The sequence below is a fragment of the Gasterosteus aculeatus genome, chromosome 17 (genome assembly GCF_964276395.1).
Source record: "Gasterosteus aculeatus chromosome 17, fGasAcu3.hap1.1, whole genome shotgun sequence".
NCBI lineage: Eukaryota > Metazoa > Chordata > Actinopteri > Perciformes > Gasterosteidae > Gasterosteus > Gasterosteus aculeatus.
In genome coordinates, this window is record NC_135705.1 from 1,223,895 (window position 1) to 1,245,049 (window position 21,155).

The 21,155-nt window shown below is 48.5% G+C and overlaps 1 protein-coding gene across 4 annotated transcripts; it reads right to left on the reverse strand.

Annotated features, from left to right (window-relative positions):
* Nucleotides 1-488: 488 nt before the first annotated feature.
* pik3c2b (phosphatidylinositol-4-phosphate 3-kinase, catalytic subunit type 2 beta) lies at nucleotides 489-20,408 on the reverse strand. Of its 4 annotated transcripts, none has more exons than XR_013453275.1 (33): nucleotides 20,043-20,408; nucleotides 15,959-16,851; nucleotides 15,574-15,674; nucleotides 15,276-15,436; nucleotides 15,068-15,188; nucleotides 14,382-14,493; nucleotides 14,068-14,147; nucleotides 13,840-13,903; nucleotides 13,604-13,750; nucleotides 13,487-13,520; nucleotides 12,986-13,181; nucleotides 11,614-11,736; nucleotides 10,392-10,559; nucleotides 10,084-10,198; nucleotides 9,223-9,365; nucleotides 8,952-9,140; nucleotides 8,756-8,849; nucleotides 8,566-8,660; nucleotides 8,267-8,447; nucleotides 7,600-7,707; nucleotides 7,254-7,346; nucleotides 7,005-7,134; nucleotides 6,327-6,463; nucleotides 6,047-6,216; nucleotides 5,775-5,931; nucleotides 5,462-5,571; nucleotides 4,999-5,200; nucleotides 4,773-4,897; nucleotides 4,540-4,657; nucleotides 3,749-3,824; nucleotides 3,522-3,628; nucleotides 3,142-3,362; nucleotides 489-2,941 (listed from the first exon to the last, which is right to left on the reverse strand). XR_013453275.1 is itself a non-coding variant. In XM_078092669.1 (33 exons), exons 2-33 carry the CDS (start codon nucleotides 16,805-16,807, stop codon nucleotides 2,750-2,752), a joined length of 4,824 nt encoding a protein of 1,607 aa, XP_077948795.1. In that variant the 5' UTR covers nucleotides 16,808-16,851; nucleotides 20,043-20,408; the 3' UTR covers nucleotides 489-2,749. The 4 variants fall into 4 exon arrangements, 3 of the variants coding, with proteins under 3 accessions (XP_077948795.1, XP_077948793.1, XP_077948794.1); XM_078092669.1 differs by having other exon boundaries at nucleotides 3,142-3,267; XM_078092667.1 differs by having other exon boundaries at nucleotides 3,142-3,270.
* Between the last annotated feature and the right edge of the window lie 747 nt (nucleotides 20,409-21,155).

Below are 21,155 nucleotides of genomic sequence, written 5' to 3' on the forward strand. Positions count from 1 at the left end.
CATGGCATTGTACATTTTTGACCGGGGAGCAATTAGGGGTTCCCTTCTCAGGGAATGGGTCTTTTCTTGGGTGGTGGAGGCCTTGAAACAGGCTGGCACATGGCAGGTTTCCAGTGAGGTGTTTAAGATGTTGGTAAACACCGGAGACAGCTGAACAGCACAATGCGTCTGGGCCGGCTGCAATGTAAAAATACTGCAGTATTGGTAGGGAGACGAAGGTGTACAGGGCGGAAGGACCAGGATGGTCGAGGAAGAAGGGACAACGAAGGAAGCAGGAAGAGGTGGTAGGGAGGAGGAATAAGGAAGGAAGAAATGCAGTAGAGGAGGAGAAACGATGGGGAGAACAAACAAAGTAGGATGAGGAAGAAGAAGGTGGAGCGAGGATCTCACAACAAAAAAGTTTTAAAGAAAATAGTGAAAAGGGGGGAAATGAGAAGGTAAAAAGATGGAAGAAAGAACCCTAGCTAAAAATGAAACAAAAATACTTGTTTTGTTCAATTCAAGTTTATTTTGTAGTGCAAATAATACAAAACATGTTTAGAATAAAATTAATAGACATTAATAAGCCTGCGCTGCCGTGGAAAACCTCGTCACATTTCATGGAGTCTGTACAGTACTTAAAGATCCAGTTCACTGTGAACTTACATTCTGCTCCGGTTTTCTTCACTGCTCGTCTCCTCTCAGCTCTACTGAACTCTAACAAAATGTAAGATAATCACTTCACACAAACTCCTTTTCTCTGACAGGAATATTGTTTCTTGGGACTTTTTTGTTAAAAAAATAATCACCAAATCTCTAAATAGGTCTTGGGTTAACAGATTATACTTTTTGATCAATAATGAAATCTGCAGATCCTAATGTATATTTATCATTTATTCACATGTCAAATGTATGAAGTCTTTAAAATCCTCATCTGAGAGGCGAAATCAGCATTTTTTTATAAAATAGTTGTCGATTATCAAAATAGTTGTCGATCGACCAATTAATCGGGTCGTCTAATCGTCGCCACTCAGAATATACCCGGATAGGATCAGTACTGAGACAATGTGCCAATTTGGTCCTTTTGAAGATTTACAGGAGAGCATTTGGGTCAAAAGTAGAACTCATGATTTATAGATCGTCTCCCAAATCTTTGCTTAGTTCAGTGCTCCTGAGCCTCACACAGAAACACTCATGCTACTTTTCTGCACCTCAGGGACGGCGTGTCAAAATAAACTCTGTTACATACATAGCGTCTTTTCAAAATAAAGTTCTGCCTTCACAGGAAGTCAGGTTTAGGCAATAAAACCGCTTTGTGAGAGTAAAGAAAAGGGCGTGGTTGAAGTTAACTCAACTGAGTCACGAAGGTAAGAGGTCAAATAAAGAAGGTAAACTCGAAAATCAACATTGTGTCTCTCAGAATGCTGATATTCAAGGTGTGACATTTGGAAAAGTGCTGGTTTGTCTGCTGCAGGTCCCCCTCCCACCAAACACAGTAGAAAATCACAGGATTGAAAACAAAATGAAGGAATGAAACATGGAAACGAAGGCCAACCGGATCTCTGTCTCGCATGCACCAACAAGAGAAATCAAATCATCCTCGATATAAGAATATCCCGCTGGCCACATTGAGGCTGAAGCTCTGCATGTACAGACGAAGCTTGAACTGCTCTACTACAGACGCCAAGTAGGGGGGCGGAGGGTGTTTATCCTCAGGACACTAAAAGCTGCAGAACAAATCGCACATGGAATTCAAAATGACTCAACAAAAATTATTTTTCTGATGCGATTCAGTTTTTCATCTTGTTTGCCAAAAGATGGAAATCAAACTGTATTAAAGTATGTTCGAATTTTGTGCAATGTAAACCAACTGAACAGTACGGCGTCTCAATTCTCCCAACATGCACCTGTGCCGACTGAAACGTACGAAAAACAATCTTTTAATCGCGATTATATTCATCTTTAACTCATCATGTGTTTTTCTTTTCTCACTGACAGAAATCATTTCACCTCATTTATGTCGCATCCACTTCAAAACCAAAACCAGTGAATAAAAGGAAATGAAAACCCCTCTCAAACTCAAGAGCAAAATGAATCACTTGATTAATGACCGACGATTCTTCCGTCGTCACCGGCGTCCAGGCCTCGATCGAGCCGAACTCGAACTTTTTACAAATTGGCGTCATCCTTCCGTTCGATCAGTTTATTGAAATTAAAATCACTGCTCTTTAAAGATAGATTAATTTAGCCGTCTGACTATTCAGAGATGTTATGCAAAGGTCTACGCACTTTGCAACTGAAATACGGAACACGCACGTTTCTCTGGACAGTAACGTTCTGAAGGCGTCTTCGCTTAAACAAATATTCTAACGGGCGTCTGCTGGCAGTTACAGTTCACATAATTGTATCTAATTTGAAGCTAAAATAAGAACTAGTAAGTAAGTTTCAGTTTTTAACGACTTCATTGTGCAATTTGTTTGAAATCACATCAGCAGACATTCTGAAAGTTTAAAGCGTCCTGTAAGTGAAAAAACTAAAAGTTAAAAAGTTCAGATTTTGTCTTTTTTCCCCAAAAACAAACCAAAAATCCTAAACTGATGATGTTAGTGAAGTTAAACGGTTTAACTTTAAACTCCCTCTCACACAGAGGGAGGATCCGCCACACAGCTTTTACTTTGAAAGGACTTTCCTTTTTTCTTCTTCCTCCGTCCCCCGAAAGAAGGACTGGTTCTCTTCTTCTCTCCCTTTTGACTCCACTGCTTCCTGTCCGTCAGTGGGCGGAGTCTGAGCCGGCGGCGCCCAGTTGGTGCCAGTCCACCCAGTGCTGACCCGGGACCAGCCTCTTCAGCGGGATCAGGGTCTCTCCCAGCAGGGTGTTCTCCCAGAAAGCCCCGTCCCCAAGAACCCGCAAGTGGATCACCCTCTGGTCCAAGTCCCCCCGAGGGATCCGCTCGTATACCAGCTGGAGGGTCGGGATATAAATAATAATAATAAATAAACTTAAAACTGATTATTAATTTACCTCCAACAAACACTAGTAGTGTTAGTGTCGTACTATCGAAGCGCTTGTTCCAGTTTTTGTCCTGTCAAACATATTTTGGCAATAAATGTTCCTGATTCAATTTAACCCAAAATAAATGTGTGCATTTCCTGTCTGATTACCATCTCATTGTAGGTCGGGTTGCAGGTGCGTCGCGCCGCCTTTGTCTTCCTCTTGCTGGTCTTCTGCGGGTCCGGGAGGAGGTAGAGCTTCACGTAGGGGTCCGGGTCTGTGCCGTCCTGCAGGGGCTGCTGCGCGCGCACACACACACACACACACACACACACACACACACACACACACACACACACACACACACACACACAATATTCAGCCATCAAAGCTTCAGAGAAAGAAAACACCACTTTAAACTGTTGATTGTGATAAAAAAATAAATAAAATAATTTTTAGTTGATAAAATAAAGCCTTAATTGTGCGTCATGCCGCAGAATGGTTACCTAGCAACACGTATGAATTAGAACACACACACACACACACTGACCAGGCCTCGTATGTGCATCACCATGATGAAGAGCTTGTCGTTCTTGTAGGAGATCGACAGTTTGACCTCGCCGAGCTCTTTGCCTGCAGCTGGAGACCACAACACCTCTGCCACACACACACACACACACACACACACACACACAGAAATGCTTGTTTATTGATCTGTATTTGGAATGTAACTTCATGTAATTAACGTACATTTTGGGAGGAATAGACTTTGCGTACCTGCCGGTTTGGCGGCCACCGGTCCCGGCCTCTCGTCTCGGGGCAGCGGGTGGAAGAAGGTGTAGACGAGGTCGCACTGCAACGCACAGATTATACTTCATCATTAGAATATGCGTTGACTGCGTCTTCATGCTCTGACTGAAGGTCAACACCACGATAGCCTTAATGCAAATGTAATGAATGACAATGCCAAAATAATACAAATATAATTCATTATTATAACAAGATGAGATTTAATGCAAATGTAATCCAATTCCTGTAACGAGACTTAATGCAAAAATTCTAGAATTATTATAGTAACACGACAAATTGATAATGAATAGTAATCAAACAATTTGAATTATGATAATGACACAACACATTTAATGCAAATGTATGTGAACTTAAAATGTTTAGTGTGCGAGAGAGAGACAAACTCCTTCCACTGCCAAGTTTCTAAAACTGGAAAGACCTGATACAGCACACGCACACACACACACACACCACGCGCACACACACACACATACCATGCACACACACACACACACGCACACAGAACATTTCTCAGAAACCACTGAGTGAAAATGAAACCTAAGACTGATGACGTGAGCAGAAGGAACGAGATCTGAAACAGCAACAACACAAAGAAACACACGTATAAAATTTCCTCTTATATTTAAATATAAACATATATTTGTCTGTGTGTGTATTTAAATATAAACATATACACACACACATACAGCTGCATAGATTAAAATAACCTAGCCTCTTTCTGCACTCTCCTACTTCTGTTCACGAAGAAAACGACCGACCTGAGCGACCTCGGGGGCGGCGTGGATCAGGTGCCACACGTAACCGTTCAGCTCGTCCTTCCTCCGGTCGGCCATCGCCTCCCCACGGGATCGACCAATCACAAGACGGCTCGGGAAACTGTGGGGCGAGACGAGGAGAGCAGACAGACAATGAAAAATAATCAAATCATGACTTTGGTTTAGTTATTGAGTTTTTACTGTGTGTGTGTGTGTGTGTGTGTGTGTGTGTGTACCTGGGTAGTTTGGATGAGGGGAAGATAAGTCTCAGTTTGGTGTGAAGTTCATGGAACTCTTCAAACGTTCTCTGAACCAGCAGCGTCTCCTGCTGAGCCTCTCGCTCCACCTTCACTACGAAGGCCTGAAACACACACACACACACACACATTATTATAAACCTGTTATCATACATGTACTGTTATATATATATATATGTGTGTAATAAGCCGTCCTGGCACTCACGTATCCCTTCCCGGTGCTGGCCGCCCTGATGTGTCTGCAGATGTAGAGGTTCCTGATGAGCCCGTCGCTCTTCGCCGTGTGGACCCTTGGAGCGAAGGACAGCGTAGGTCGATCCTCGCTGGAGGCGAACTTCATCTGGGCCAGATTGTGGATGAAGAAGTTGAGTTTGGTGGCAACGCTGCCCAGACTGGACTCTATCAACCTGAGAGGTAGAGGGAGGACGGTTAAAGGCAGCGGTGACTCATCGTCACCATCATCATCATCCTCACTTCTGTTCGTTCATCCATTAAGATCCAGCGAAGTTCCACCAAAACACAATAAACTCCAGAAGGTGTTTGTAGCCGTTTATTGTTTAAGTTTACGTTTTGTTTGACAGCATTTGCATATTCCTGAATAAGATGGTATACAGATGGTTTGAGTCACTGACACACCATCGCGTGTGTGTGTGTGTGTGTGTGTGTACCTTGTGAAGTACATGGTGGCGTCGGCCTCCGACTCGTGAGGTCTCAGCGCGTCGTAGACGTACTTCAGATCATCCAGGTCAGACAGTTCAGGGATCCCGCAGGACAACATCTGCACACGCACAGCGTTACACGTAACCATGGAAACGCCTATTTCACGATTGACGCCACATGATGATTATCGTTGATGGGTGCTTGTTATGTTTGAAGATTCCTGGACACCTGTTCTGTGTGTCCTGAGAGGTGTTTCTGTTATTCTGTCCACCCCTCCCCTCCCACGTGCCCGTGTGCGTGTGCGTGTGCGTGTGTACCCACCAGGCCCAGCAGGTTGAGGAACAGGTGCGTGTGCTTCCTGATCAGGTTGTACGCCTCGCAGCAGAGGTCCACGAAGCCGTGGAAGCGGCTCGACGGTTTGTCTCCTCCGTTGATGACGTACGCCATGTCGGAGGTGAACACGAAGGGGGCGCGGTCCCTGCGAGCGTCACGTGACACACAGAGGCGGTGGCATGCAGGTAAACCGTAAATACAGATAACCCTTCTACTGTGACTGTGTCCGATCGTCCCATGAACATGACATCACAACTCACCTTTTGATGTTCCCAAACATCTGGGCGTGTCCCAGGAACTTTCCGAAGTCGATGTGGAACATGTGGCCGCTCTTCTTCAGCATGATGTTGTCGTTGTGGCGGTCACAGATTCCCAGGATGTAGGTGGCCACGCAGCAGCCGGCACACGAGAAGATGAAGTTCTCCACCGCCTGAGCGCAGAGTGATTATTACTTAATCAGTGAGCAATCCGCACCTGAGGGAGTGACACCTGGTGTGTCCAGGTGTGTGTGTCCAGGTGTGTGTGTCCAGGTGTGTGTACCTTGTCATACTGCTCATCGGTGGGGTTGTGTTTCTGCAGCCAGTCGGCCAGCGGCCGGTCTTTGAAGGACCCGGTGACTCCGTGCTCCACCTGGATCTTCCTCAGGGTGTCAGCCTGAGGAATCATCTCCACCATACCTGGGGACAAGACACCGGTCAGTCATACCTGGGGACAAGACACCGGTCAGTCATACCTGGGGACAAGACACCTGTCAATCGACAGCTCACCTCTTGTGACATACACCGGTCTTCTTTTGATATAGACCTGTCCTCTTGTGACATACACCGGTCTTCTTTTGATATAGACCTGTCCCCCTGTGACATACACCGGTCTTCTTTTGATATAGACCTGTCCCCCTGTGACATACACCGGCCTTCTTTTGATATAGACCTGTCCCCCTGTGACATACACCGGTCTTCTTTTGATATAGACCTGTCCCCTTGTGACATACACCGGTCTTCTTTTGATATAGACCTGTCCCCCTGTGACATACACCGGTCTTCTTTTGATATAGACCTGTCCCCCTGTGACATACACCGGTCTTCTTTTGATATAGACCTGTCCCCCTGTGACATACACCGGTCTTCTTTTGATATAGACCTGTCCCCCTGTGACATACACCGGTCTTCTTTTGATATAGACCTGTCCCCCTGTGACATACACCTGGCGTCTCCTTACCTCGTCCTCTGCCGGTGGAGAAGCATTTGAAGATGACCATCCTCATGTCCAGACCCTCCTGGATCCAGATCTTGTTCATAATCCGGATCACCTGCAGAGTGAGCATATCCTGCCGCAGGTCGTCTCCTGACTGGACAGAGACATCAGCCGGGGTCAAAGGTCACGGAGGTCAGAAACCCGTCAGCCAAACCAGAGTGAATCCAGCTCCAGAGACGCGAAGCGCGGGCAGGAGCGGGAGGGACGACTCACCTTGAAGATGACGTTGATGTTGTCTCCCCTGGGGTCCAGGTTTTGGAAGGACAGTTTGAGGGGAACGGCGTTGGAGTTGAAGAAGGAACACGACTATGAAAGACGGAGAACGAGAACTGAGACCAGACGCTACACTTGAGGTTCAAACCATTAAATCCAGTCGCTTGTCCGTCATACACGTTTGGTTCAGAAAGACAGGGATGATGTTCCTGCTCCCCAGAAGACGAACCCTTTAGGCTTCAGTGACCTGCTCCTCCTGAGACCACCTCCTCAGAGGAACGGTTTCTGATAATCTATTAAATCTGTGACTGTGTGTGTGTGTGATCGTTTGTGTGCCTTTCAGTACCTGGATGTTGATTCCCGTGACGAGCAGCGCCGGGTTCAGAGGAAGTCTGCAGCTGCTGTTCACTAAGAAGAACTGCTTCATCTCCTCCAGACCCTCCCTGAGTACGCACTGCAACGCACACACACACGCACACACACACTTAAATAATAACAACAACGTGATAACAATAACAGACATTGTGGCCCCTCTGGTTGGTGCTGCCCTTTGCTGTAGCACATTGTTGCAACATTGAAATTGGATCATGAAAAAGACCCAAAAATCCCACAATGTATTAAATGTATTTATTGATGAATGATTTATCAGTGACATTATGTGTGCACAACATTATACAATATATACTTATGTTTTATATTAATTATATAATATGAGATTATATAATATAATCAATGTTTATTGAGGGGGTATTTAAGATGAATTAAATAGTTTAATAGATATTAAACAGAAAATTAAATTAGCAAATAATTTGGGGCAAATTACTTTTTAGGCTGCAAAAGTGCAGCAAATTCTCCGGTTTCAGTTTCTCCATTCAGAAAATTTGCTGTTTCTTTATATCTCAGTGAACTCTTAGTTTCTGACTGTTGGATGAACAAAACATTTGAAAATATTCATCGAAACGGGGGCGTAGATGTTTGCGATAACGTCAAATGCAGACGTTCCGTCCTCCCACCTGTCTGCTGGACGGCGAGGCGTCTCGGACCTTGTGGGCCACGGTGGCGAGGACGGACACCAGCCAGCACTGCCGGTCGAACTCCTCACGGAGGCCTCGGCCGACGCAGCACAGCAGAGCGGCCAGAAGGTGCTGGTAGCGAGCGCTGAACTGACTGTCCTGCAGGTTGTCCTTCAGCAGCCTGAGGGACACACGGGGTCAAACCTGGTTTCATTCAAGGGAACCCGGGTCACCTGATCCCAACTATACACACACGAGTGTTCAGAGGGAATATAGATCTAGTAAAATGATCATCTGACCAGAAGAGGTAGTGAGCGATGCGAATGTCCCCGATGGCTCGCCGTAGGAGGAAACGGACCAGAGAGCTGTCGAGGTAACACTCGTACTTCAGAGCCTAAAACATAAAACATCAGTTAAACTCGTGAGACGCACTTTGATCTCTATACTGCTCTTATTAGACACAATAAAAGTATTTCCTGTTCATCTGACCTGGACGAGCTGAGGGAGGAAGTCCAGTAGCTCTGGATCTGAGATGGAGTCCATCCACTGAACAGCCGTCCTCCTCAGCTCCTGGTCCGGGAACCTGGAACACACACACACACACACACACACACACCATGATGTTACCACAATGACTCAGGACGCGTCAGTGAGACAGGACGGGGGAGGAGGGGGTGGGACGCACGAGGCGTGGAGGAGTCCCAGGGCGTCCTGGTGACCCAGGCAGGCCCACTGGTTCAGCAAGGCGTAGATGTCCGGCAGGCAGGACCACTCCCAGCAGGGGGCGCTGGCCAGCACCAGAGGAAGCGCCGCACTCTCGGACTGACAGAAGGCCTTCTTCTCCCAAAGAAGACGCTTGTCCTCCACCGTCAACCTGCACAGGCAGAGACACGTGAGGACCTTCAGGTCTCTTTTCCGAAGTAACCCTGACGACACACGTCACATGCGTGTCTGACCAGAAGACGGCCTTCTTGTGGAGGACGTCCTGCAGCTGGATCTGACTGATGGTATCCAGTCTAGAGAAGTCGTACTGAGGACAGAAGTCTGCCGGAGACGGAGTACTGAACCGGACCTCGAACGACGAGGTGGGGAAGTCCACCTGGGACAGACAGGAGGACAGAGAGAGACGGGTTAACGGCTTGTGACCAAATGAAATCATGTTTATATTTACGTGTTTTTAGGTTTCTAAAAATCACTAATATGAATAGAATCCATGTTTTGTTTTTGTAAAGTGATTCCGATCGATGACGAATTTCGAGTTGAATTCAATTCACACAAAAAAGAAAAAACACATTAAAGAATTATATCTGTTGAGCCACAGAGGAAACAATGCAGCATAAATCATGTGGAATATTGGTAACTGTCCCTTTATGCAACGTGTGTGTGTGTGTGTGTGTTCAGGCAAAAGGAAGATCCTGAACCAGTCGACTGCACTGAAACAAAGACCAGTGTGAGCGCGTTTGCAGTCTCTATTTTGGGTTAAATTAGATGACAAAGCGTTTTTTTCCCCAGTGGAATGAGCCTCTCACCCTGTTTAGCAGGAGACGGGTGAGGAGAGTGAGACGGGTGAGGAGAGCAAAGGAAAGTGAGACAGCAGATAGGATGCTTCACCTTGTGATTCACTGCATTTCTAAAAGCTATGCTATAAACAGTGCATCATTTATCTATGTTTATCAACTTATGGGATTCAGTGTGTTTTTGCTCCTCTTTAATTGATTGACGCCTGCAGGCTGCAGCTGTTAATGAACTTCAGGATGTAAAACAGTCATCTGGACGGGGGCTGGTTCCTTACGGGAACCTGTCCCGTCCCGTCTCACCTGCAGGATCACGCTGTCCGGCTGGCTGAAGTTTGGCGAGCTCGTCCGTGCGTTTCCGGTCCCCCCCGGAGCCGAAGGCCACAGGCCGAGTAACTTCCTGCCGCATGTCAGGACGCTGCGGACACACACACACACACACACACACACACACACACACACACACACACACACACACACACACACACACACACACACACACACACACACACTTAAACTGTCTATTATGGGGAGTAAAATTCAGATGGAGGACAGGAAGTGACATTCGGGGGTGTTTATGTCTTCCTGCCTCGGGGCGTCATGTGACTCACTGTCTGAAGTTGAAGAGCGGCATGGTGACCCATCCCAGCGCCTCGATGCTGCGCCGCTGGCGCCCCTTCTCCTCGGCTCCACCGGGGGGCGGCAGAGAGCTGGCGTAGAGAGTCACCGTCAGCTGGGACTCTCTGGGCAGCTGGTTGATCTGCACAGGGAAGCACACCCTGCAGGGGGGGGGGGAGCATAACACAATGTTGGTCAAAGCAGGCAGCAAACCTGCGTTCTCTGTGGTGACCAGCAGGGGGCGACTCCTCTGCTCCCATAGACGTCTATGAGGAAATGACTCTACTTCTCTGTAGTGACCAGCAGGGGGCGACTCCTCTGCTCCCATAGACGTCTATGAGGAAATGACTCTACTTCTCTGTAGTGACCAGCAGGGGGCGACTCCTCTGCTCCCATAGACGTCTATGAGGAAATGACTCTACTTCTCTGTAGTGACCAGCAGGGGGCGACTCCTCTGCTCCCATAGACGTCTATGAGGAAATGACTCTACTTCTCTGTAGTGACCAGCAGGGGCGACTCCTCTGCTCCCATAGACGTCTATGAGGAAATGACTCTACTTCTCTGTAGTGACCAGCAGGGGGCGACTCCTCTGCTCCCATAGACGTCTATGAGGAAATGACTCTACTTCTCTGTAGTGACCAGCAGGGGGCGACTCCTCTGCTCCCATAGACGTCTATGAGGAAATGACTCTACTTCTCTGTAGTGACCAGCAGGGGGCGACTCCTCTGCTCCCATAGACGTCTATGAGGAAATGACTCTACTTCTCTGTAGTGACCAGCAGGGGGCGACTCCTCTGCTCCCATAGACGTCTATGAGGAAATGACTCTACTTCTCTCTTGATTTATTCCCTCAGTAAACATTGTGAACACAAGTTTATGGTCTCAGTTTTCAAGTCTTCTTCAATACAACATGATGTTCATTTAGTGACTTGATTACTGTGATTGATAGGTCTCTAATTAAGACGGCATCAAATCTTCGAAGTCGAGGAAAAGATTGTCATTTGGGTTAAAATAACGGCGCAGTGCAGCTACTGAAGAACCAGAGAGAATAAACAGACCTCCTCCTCCGTAACTACGGGGATGTCACGCCAATATTTTTTTAATTTTAGCATTTTTTGGTGGGCAAGAATTTGTAGTTCACGTCTCCACCCACTGGTGGAGGAGACGTCCCCGTCCATGTAGCGTCTCCTGGACGCAGCGTGTGTGTGTTGCGTACCTCTGGTCCCACACCACCAGGTGGAACAGGTATTTGCTGACCGCCTGCTTGCTGGTGTGCTGCGGCGCGCAGAGCTCCGCCCCTCCGTGAGTCAGCGAGCAGGACAGGAAGAACCCTTCGTAGCTGTTCCCGTCAGAGAACAATGAATAAATAAATATATACTTAGAACTTTGTTCCTGCAAGGACAAGATTTTATATTTTATTGTAAAATTACTAAAGTTATTAAAGCAGTTGATGCAGCAATGAATGCAAATTAATACATTTTAAAAAGGTACTTTTACTTCATTCGAGTATTTCCACTCTGCTACTTTACACTTCTACACACCTAAAACATTTTTCTTAATATAACGCCAATTGTACATTTTGTAACGTTTTGAATTAATGAATTAACAATAAAGGATCTGAGTGGAAGTAGAAGTCTGCATGAAATACTAAGTACAATACTTGAGGAAAAGTACTCTGCTAAATTCCTCCACTGAACACACACACACACACACACACACGGCGTGTGACGGCGACAGCCAGGTGTTGGCCAGCCCTGCCTCCTCCCTGAGGTCAAAGGTCAGCTCCAGTTCCCAGGGAGTCAGCCCTTTGTCCCTGCAGAGGGTGTGTGTGTGTGTGTGTGTGTGTGTGTGTGTGTGTGTGGGGGGGGGGGGGGGGAGGGGCAGCAGCTCTCAGCTGAACTGCCTTTGTTTCAGGGCACACACAGTGTGTGTGTGTGTGTGTGCGTGTGCGTGTGCGTGTGCGTGCGCCCGGCTCGCTGCTGCTGACGGTCCGTCTGACGCTTTGTTTGTGTTTATCTTTGTGTAGATCGACTCGCACAAACAGCAAAAAAAACAAATGTACTGTGAAGAATTCAGACAGCGACTGCAACTCGTAGACGTTAGATATTAAAATGCATCGTAAAGACACTACAGGTTTATTATATTCACTAAACATTCACTGTGTGTTTCTGAAGCATCAGTTGTTCTACTTTGTATAATCCTCAGACACACTAATGTCTGAGGATTATACAAAGCATGACGCTCTATAAAGCCTCATCTTTCCCCAAAATGACTTCAACAGCGCAGGAACGGAACCAAGCAGCACCATGATTAAGAGAGGTCATTTTAAAAAGACAATGAAGGCCGGCGCTGGTTCCAGAAGCTTTGGGCTCACTGCCCAAACAGAGTTGAAGGTCACAAAAGGTCAAACGCTGCAGTTCGTTGGTCAAAAACACTACGATAAATTGGGTGAAAGTAGATTTATTTAATGGCACTTTTTTAAACGATGTGTCCTTTCCTATCCACTTTTCCTCAAAAAAACATGGCGAGGTGAAGCAGAGACATGCGCGTGTCTCTTTAGATGTCACATGCGTGTGTTTGCTTCTTACCTGGCGGCCCAGGCGATGGGGATGCGGTGGGCGGCGTGCACGTTGAAGGAGAGCACGTTGTTGACCAGCCCGGCCTCCTGCACCGGCGCCGTGCAGCAGCGGCTCTGCGCCGTCGTGTGGAAGTTGGCGTTGAACGTGCTGCAGTAGAGCTCCACCAGATCCAAGATGGCCGCCGTCAACTTCTCCACCACTTTGTCTGCCAAACGAGGAATTTCAACTTCAGACTTTATGGCGTGACTGTCAATGAGACCGGATCCAACCTCCCACCAGAAATATGATTATTAATCTCTTAATGAATCATCACCAAGAAACATTCATTGTTTAATCATGAAGGTTCTTGATGGTAGAAAATGATGCAGGAAAAAGTCTTCTACGCATCGTCGGTTCTGCTTCCCCCTGTGGCCTAACGTGGTAGTGTCTCCTACCACCAGGGTGCCTTCAGAAAGCATTGTACAGCAGCGTGACAGTCTGCCACTCAGTGAAATAGTCGCTGGGACGTACCTCTGTTCTCTCTGACAGCGAGCACTGAAGCATCCTGGGAGGACAAAGCGGAAGACAACAACGTGTGAATATATGGACGACACGGACCGTCTGTCCTTTTGTCCGTCTGACTTTCACCTTGAGGACTTTGGGCTGCAGACGACAGGGGCATGCTGGGAGTTGGCTGAGGGCGGCGGTCACGTCGGGCGTCTCCACGGCGGCTAACGAGCTGCAGAGCGCCTTCACCGATTGGACGAGGCGCTCCACGTGCAGCGGCAGCTCCGCCTACGGACACAAACGGGAGAGAAGAAGAAGAATTCAATTTGGATTTTGGAAAGTCTTTGAGAGGACTTGTTCTACTTGAGACGCGTTACCTCTGACAGCAGGAAGGACTCGGCTTCATTATGAAACGTATCCAGCAGAAGAGTCAGAGCCTCTCTGCCCACAACAGAGAGAAGATACGCAAATCAACCAATGGATGAAAATACAAAACTTCTTTGGATGAATTTGAATCAAACAATTCCAATTACAGCACCAGGAGCCACTAATCATGATGACTAATACTACATCCTGTTCGGCGGGGTAGAAGCCCCGCCCCTCACCGGGTGACAGTCTGTTTGATGGGACGCTCCTGCAGCAGGATGCTGTGGTTCATGGTGGACATCGTCTCATCGTCTTCTTTCTGTCATCAAAACGTTACCAAACGACAATAAAAGTAATCAGCACTTCTCTCCCAATAATTCACATTCTGTCCTCCACCAAAAATCAACAAATCTCACATCCAGCGATTAAAACCAGCCTGTCTGCTATTGGCTGGTGTTTGGTGATGTCACTGTCTGCAGGTGGTGACATCACCTATAGCACAGAGCTCTTCACCTGTGTGTGTGTGTGTGTGTGTGTGTGTGTGTGTCTGCACCGTGCGAGACAGCTCCGTGTTGATGGAGGCTCTCTTGGTGAGAACCAGTCGGACGTCCCAGTCGAACTTCAGACACTGTTGAACAAACTCCAGACCGGCCAGAGTCTGAGCGCTGAGAGAAAGAACGAGATCAGTCTTTTTGTTTTCTTGTATGCAAACGGTGAAAAACGTTTGCGTCGTCATGGTAACACTCTTCCACTTAAATTAAAATTATTAATATTTCTGCAGATGGACGGTCATTGTTTCACTGCAGGAAGCTCAGCTGTTCTCTTGCAGCTTATCAGACAGAAACACACTTCCACTGATAACACACACACACACACACACACACACACACACACACGCAGCAGCTGCAGTATTTCCTGGTGTGTGCGTGTGTGTGTGTGCGTGTGTGCAGCAGTCGGTCTGGGTTGTGAGCACTGGTGCAGCTGGTCCACCAGCAGCCACGACTCAGCTGCACTGTTATTATGAGTCTGAACCACAGACCAGTTTAATGCAGCAGACAAACTGTTGCTATTGTTGTTTTTTATTATCTATCATCATTGTGTAAAATGTATTTAGACTGAAGCGTTTTCTACCAGAGTCACATGATGAGAAATTAAAACAACAACCAGCCGACGTCAACAAAGGACACGCGTAGCAAATGTATAATAATATGAATACAGTGAGAAGACGGCTTCTCTTACTTGTTGAGGAACTCGTCGTGTCCACAGACCTTCAGCAGGTAGTCGTCCACGTCCATGTGGTCCAGATCGTCCTGAGCGTAGCACAGAGTCTGATAGATCAGCAGGTCCACCGTGGACGAACCTAAGAGAGACAGGGGGACAGACAGAGCAAGTCAGAGACAGAGTCAGAAAGTCTTTTATTTTGAAGTCCCGCACATCCTGCCCTCACCGTCACAGGTGAAGGTGAGCGGCTCTCTGAAGTGCTCGCTGATGACGGTGACCTTCACGCTGACCCCCAGACCCTGGTGCAGCTCCTCCAGGCCGACGGACGGAGACCAGACGAAGCCGCCGTTCTTCGAGCTGTCGCTGTGCGGGTACGCCGCCCGCAACCTGCACAAATACACAGAGCACTGTGACCACCGGGAGTACTACTGTACGCAGGAGGTGTAGAAGTACTAACGGTATTACTGTGATGCTGCTGATGATCAGGACGTGTGTGTGTGTGTGTGTGTGTGTGTGTCACTCACACATCCAGCATGTGACAGAAAGCTGCCACCTCCTCGTCTCTCTCCTCAGACACCTGGAACAGTTCGTATCCAAACCCGTTCATCCGGGAGCCCAGAGACACCTGTCAATCACACACACACAGCCGTCCAATCGCAGGGGAGCTCAACAACGTGACCAGTTCAGTTTTAACGTTTTTTCAATTATTATTTTATTTTGTTATAATTGTATCATTATCATTCCTATTTATATGATTATTACTGTGAAATGATTCTTATGTATTAGACTAAACTTATTCCTGACTAACTGTTATTATTCCAGGGTCACATCATGGGATTCTCCCATGACGCAGGCAACAGAAACGCCCCCTGGTTGCCGTGGTGACCAGATAGAGACGCGGGGTCTTACCGGGTCTGCTGACACGCGCCGGTGGTTCTTGTTGCTCTTGGGAACAGGTACGTACGTCCTGGGCGGGACTTGAGGGGGGAGGGTCTTGCTCCGAGCCACGGGCTTACCCGATTGGTCCCCGCTGGGCCGCCGCCCCCGGAGCCCCTGGCGGCTCCCGTTGAGCCGGGACAGCGATTCATTGATGTTGTCGTAGTTCAGCTCTCCCGAAGTCACTTTGGGCGGATCCACGTCGGGCGTGAACAGGTTGACGTTGCGGGGCGCGGCGGGCCCCCGGGGGGGCAGGAAGGGGTTCTCTGACCCCGACGACACAGGGTGGGGGGTCCTCGGAGGGAGGGTTGGGGGAACATCGTCCGGGAGAGAGGGGAGGCCCTTGGAGAGAAACCCCGACCCGGATCCGAGCGAGTCCCCGAGGCCGAAACCGAGCCCGTCCCTGAACTTGCTGACCTCCGGACTGTCCAGGATGTACAGGGGCTCTTTGACGTAGCCCCCCTGCGGAGGGGGCGCCCGGGAGGTCACAGACTGGGGGGACCGCGACCCTCCAGGCTGGTTCAGGGAGGGGTCGGAGCCAGAGAGGCCCCTCAGCAGGCTTCCTCCTGCGGGGGTGGGAAGGGGCTGGCTCGGGGCAGGCCGGGGGCGTTCGATGGAGGGATTGGGGGTCTTGGAGCGGGCGGGGGTCCGGGGGCCGCTCTGGCCGCTGTCCGTGCCGCTCTTGTCCTGCTTGAGCCTGGACAGGGCGTCGTACTCCATCTGCAGGGCCTCGGCCAGGACCAGCTCCTTCTGACTGAGACCCAGAGCCTCCAGGCAGCCCCAGCCCGCCTCGCCCTCCTTCTGGGTCTGAGGCGCCGACATAATGCCCGATCTGCTGCTAGAGGGACCGGCGAGGACACATGGAGCTGCAGAGGACAGAGAGGACACATGGAGCTGCTGAGGACAGAGAGGACACATGGGGCTACAGAGGACAGAGAGGACACATGGAGCTGCAGAGGACAGAGAGGACACATGGAGTTGCAGAGGAAGGAGAGGACATATGGAGCTGCAGAGGACAGAGAGGACGTGGAGACACATGCCACACTTTGTAAACCAACCTTTGTGTGGCGTTCTGTGGGCATGTGACCGCGTCACTGAATTATAAAATGCATCATTTTAACTGCATCGTAGCTGCAGAATAAATCACGAGGTACGAGGTACGGACCCAATAGAGAACCCCGATAGACTAGAGAGCGTCGCCCTTTCAAAGGCCTCCGTGTCCTCCCGTCTCCATCTGAGAGAATTCAGACTAAAACCGCGTTTTCAGGTGTTTTGATGGTTCTGCGAGGCCTCAACGGAACAAAATGAATGAGTGTTTTAAAGAGAAACGGTGGCGTGCGGATGTGTCTCTATCCAGGAGACCAACCGCCTGCAGCCGAGGGGGAAAGGAAGTCAAACAGAAAACACAATGAGGAGGAAGGAGAGGAAGAGGAAGTGATCCCCAGCAGCACATGTTTCATGACGCGGCTGGCTGAAGTAACGTAGAGGCAGGTGATGATCTGATCCCTGATCAGCGTCCACGTCCGTCCCCATGAGCGACGGACATAAAACGCTCTGCAGCCTCTGCAGGTAGTTGCAGCATCTCTCGTCTTTTATCTCATAAGCTCCACAACACCAATATCGGATCAATACTCTGCATCAGTCTGATGCTGCAATAAGAGCAACTGATGCTGTCTGATGGTCTGGTTTATTCGTCCCTGGGGATCGGGGGTGGGAGGATGTTATCATCCCCACACGCAGGGGGGGAGGGGAGGAGACGGATGGTGGGGGAGGGATGTCATTATGTGCCCCCCCCCCACAGAGAGGAATAGACCCTGATATGGAAACCAGCTGTGTCCCACTTCCACACGTCAAAGCTCCAAAAGGGTTGAACCTCAAATCTCACTTTATATTTAAATCTCTGAAGCTTTTGACGTCTCCATGACAACAAATAAAAAATGTATTACATCAACTGTATTCGACAAATATAACCAATCAGGGTCATTATGTTAAAACCATGATGTTCAAACTGGTCCTCTACAAATTCAGTTACATTACAGGTCATTTAGTTGACGCTTTTATCCAAAGCGACTTACTTTACATTTTTAACCCGTGGTTTTGACAAAATGAATAAGTGTTTTAAAGAGAAACGGTGGCGTGAGGATGTGTCTCTATCCAGGAGACAAAAGAAGACAAGCAGAACCGGAGAGACAGTCTTCTTTATTCCTCATGGTCTTTTTTTCCTTGTTGAAACCTTGTGGTAAGCCCCGCCCTAAAGCATCCCCTGTTGTATGATCTATTAGAGACCTGTCAATCACAGTAAGCCCCGCCCTAAAGCATCCCCTGTTTTATGATCTATTAGAGACCTGTCAATCACAGTAAGCCCCGCCCTAAAGCATCCCCTGTTGTATGATCTATTAGAGACCTGTCAATCACAGTAAGCCCCGCCCTAAAGCATCCCCTGTTGTATGATCTATTAGAGACCTGTCAATCACAGTAAGCCCCGCCCTAAAGCATCCCCTGTTTTATGAACTATTAAACACCTGTCAATCACAGTAAGCCCCGCCCTAAAGCATCCCCTGTTGTATGATCTATTAGAGACCTGTCAATCACAGTAAGCCCCGCCCTAAAGCATCCCCTGTTTTATGATCTATTAGAGACCTGTCAATCACAGTAAGCCCTGCCCTAAAGCATCCCCTCTTTTATGATCCATTAGACCTGCCAAGGTTCTTCTGATACAAACTTACTCATCTACTCCGATGAGACAGAACAGATGGATACAAAACTCATCTGTCTCTGAGACGTCTGTCTCACTTCTCACCTGTCCGTTAGTGACAACACTCCTGTGATGGAGGACTCGTGCGTCCATGAGTACACCGCAAACAAATCATCGTACAAACTATTAATGGGAACTTTTGGACTTTCTAATTAACTAAAGCACAGCGGCTCAATTGAAGCCCAAAGTTAATTCTATGGAGCGCTGCAGCTGCTTCCAACTCAGAAGGTGCAGATCTCAACCCTTCGCAAGGCTGCCCTTGAGCAAGGCACTAGTCTCTGCCCTTGAGCAAGGCACTAGTCTCACAAGTGGAGAGGGGTCAACACCAGGGGAGAAACAGATGCGCTGAGTGAACTTGGGTTCGTTCAACTTTCTATCAACAGTATTTTTTTTTAGTTTGCCATTGATTAAATGACGTATTAATCGTCACGCCCTCTGCAATGACGTCACCACAACGACGTATTACGAGCCAAGTCGTTTGCCCCTCCCCCCCCCCCCCACGGGTTTCCCCTAGAAAAACCAATGCGTCTCAGACCAAAGTGCCCCACGAACCCCTGAAGTCAGCCGGGGTGAATCCACCTGTCCGCAGGTTGGACAGGTGCAAAGTCCGTCGTGACGTCAAGCACTTCCTGGACCGATTGTTGGGGACTTGTCGTGGCTGAGCTTTCAGTTATTTCACTTTGTTTGTTGTTGTTCGGAGTGGAAACGTGTCCAAGCATCCATGTGACAGCTGCAGCTGCCAGCGAGGTGTCCGACCACCAGAGCCCCCACCAGACTCCATTCATAGAACACGTACTTTTCCGTGGCCTCGTTCACCGGCTCGCACGCACACCTGGCAGCGCAGACAGGTGCTGTCCTCTACAACGTCCGTTACAGAAACGCGTAGTTATTCGTGCAAGTATTCAACTATCGGACGGACGTGTGCTCGGCTTTACACCCGCGGACTGTCCCGGAGGGCGGTGGCGAGCGACCGATGGGCTCTTCAATGTGTTTTACCCAAATATATAGAGGAGCACATCAACTGTATGTGCGCCGAATGCACCTGAAGGCCACGAAGACTCGAGAGAAGCCCGTAAACACCCCGTGAAAACAAGCGGAGCGCCCGCGTTGCACAATGTGTTTGTATTGCCGGCGCTGCAAACGGGCTTCGGTCGTGACCGCCGTCCCGAAGCGACGCAGTCCTACAGCGGGAGAGCAACTCGCCCGCCGCCGGGAGAAATGCGTCAAATCGGGACGAGAAACCACAGCGGCGTCCGCTACCGGGAGCTAGCTTCGCCCCCAGGTGTGGGGGGGGGACCTTACCTGAGTCTCGCGCTCTACGGTCGCCAGCAGCGGGCGGCGGTTGCCATTTTAAAGCGGTTTACTTTCCTGGGAAAAAAAATAATAATAAAAAAAAATCCCCATCAAGCTCTGGTCGGTTGTTGGTTTGTTTGTATCGGCGCATCCAAAACAGATCCTCTCCCGCCGCAGCGCGCGGTGTATGAAACCGGATCCGCTCCACACGCCTCTGTTCGCGGGCTGAACAATGCCGCTCTCCGTGCGAGGCTCCGGTCGCTCCGCTGCTCGGGTCTCAGGCGAGGTTATCGGCCGTGCGTCAGCCTCCCGGCGGCAGCTGCTCCGTGCGCAGCGGAGGTCAAGTCACGCACCGGCACCATGGCAACAACACGTGAAGCTTCCGGTCACACTTTCAGAGTAAAACGAATCCTAGCTCCTCCGGTTTTCTTCCGTATATAAACCCTCCTCACACACACATAATAGATACACTGCTGGAAAAAGGAAAAGACATTACTTTTCTAACTTAACTTTATTCTCTTGTTTTATACTAACCCACAGCCTTATTCTACTAACCCATTGCATTAGCATTTTATTTTATTACTTGTGGACTGCTGTCTTGTCTATTGTTACACTGTCTACTGTCACGCACCGACCGCCAAGACAAATTCCTTGTATGTTTGACATATTTTGGCAATAAATGTTTCCTGATTCCTGATTCCTGATAAGGACTTCCGGTAATGACTCATTGTGTGTAACTTGACTTGACTGAGCTTGTCCAGAGTGGAAACAGCGACGCCTGGTGGTAGAGAATTACTACCAAAAAAAACCCATTAACATCAAATGTCAACTTTCTGAGCATTTTCCATAAACTACGGTAATCTGCTACTGTACTGAAGTCATGATGCCAAAAATATAATTCAGACACTGATTATTTACTCCAGTGACAGGAGAGAAAACTGTTGGACTTTGATTTGTTTATCTGTCCAGTCAAACAGCAAAGTTGCAACTGTCCCTAAATATTGCAACATATTTCTACCATAATCTTTGATTTACTTGTTCTTTTTTTGGTGAGTTATTTTTAAACATTTATTAATATGACTCGTATTGCTACGGTGGTTTATTTTGAAAGGGTGTCAGTTT

Excerpts from the sequence above, each read along its gene's own strand:
- pik3c2b (XM_078092668.1), bottom strand. The coding sequence starts at position 16,903 with ATGTGTCCTCTCTGTCCTCAGCAGCTCCATGTGTCCTCTCTGTCCTCT. Across the intron at positions 15,437-15,573 it reads TTCTGTCACATGCTGGATGT|GTTGCGGGCGGCGTACCCGC; the intron begins GTGAGTGACACA and ends GTATTTGTGCAG. Across the intron at positions 8,448-8,565 it reads ATCGCTCACTACCTCTTCTG|GCTGCTGAAGGACAACCTGC; the intron begins GTCAGATGATCA and ends TGTGTCCCTCAG.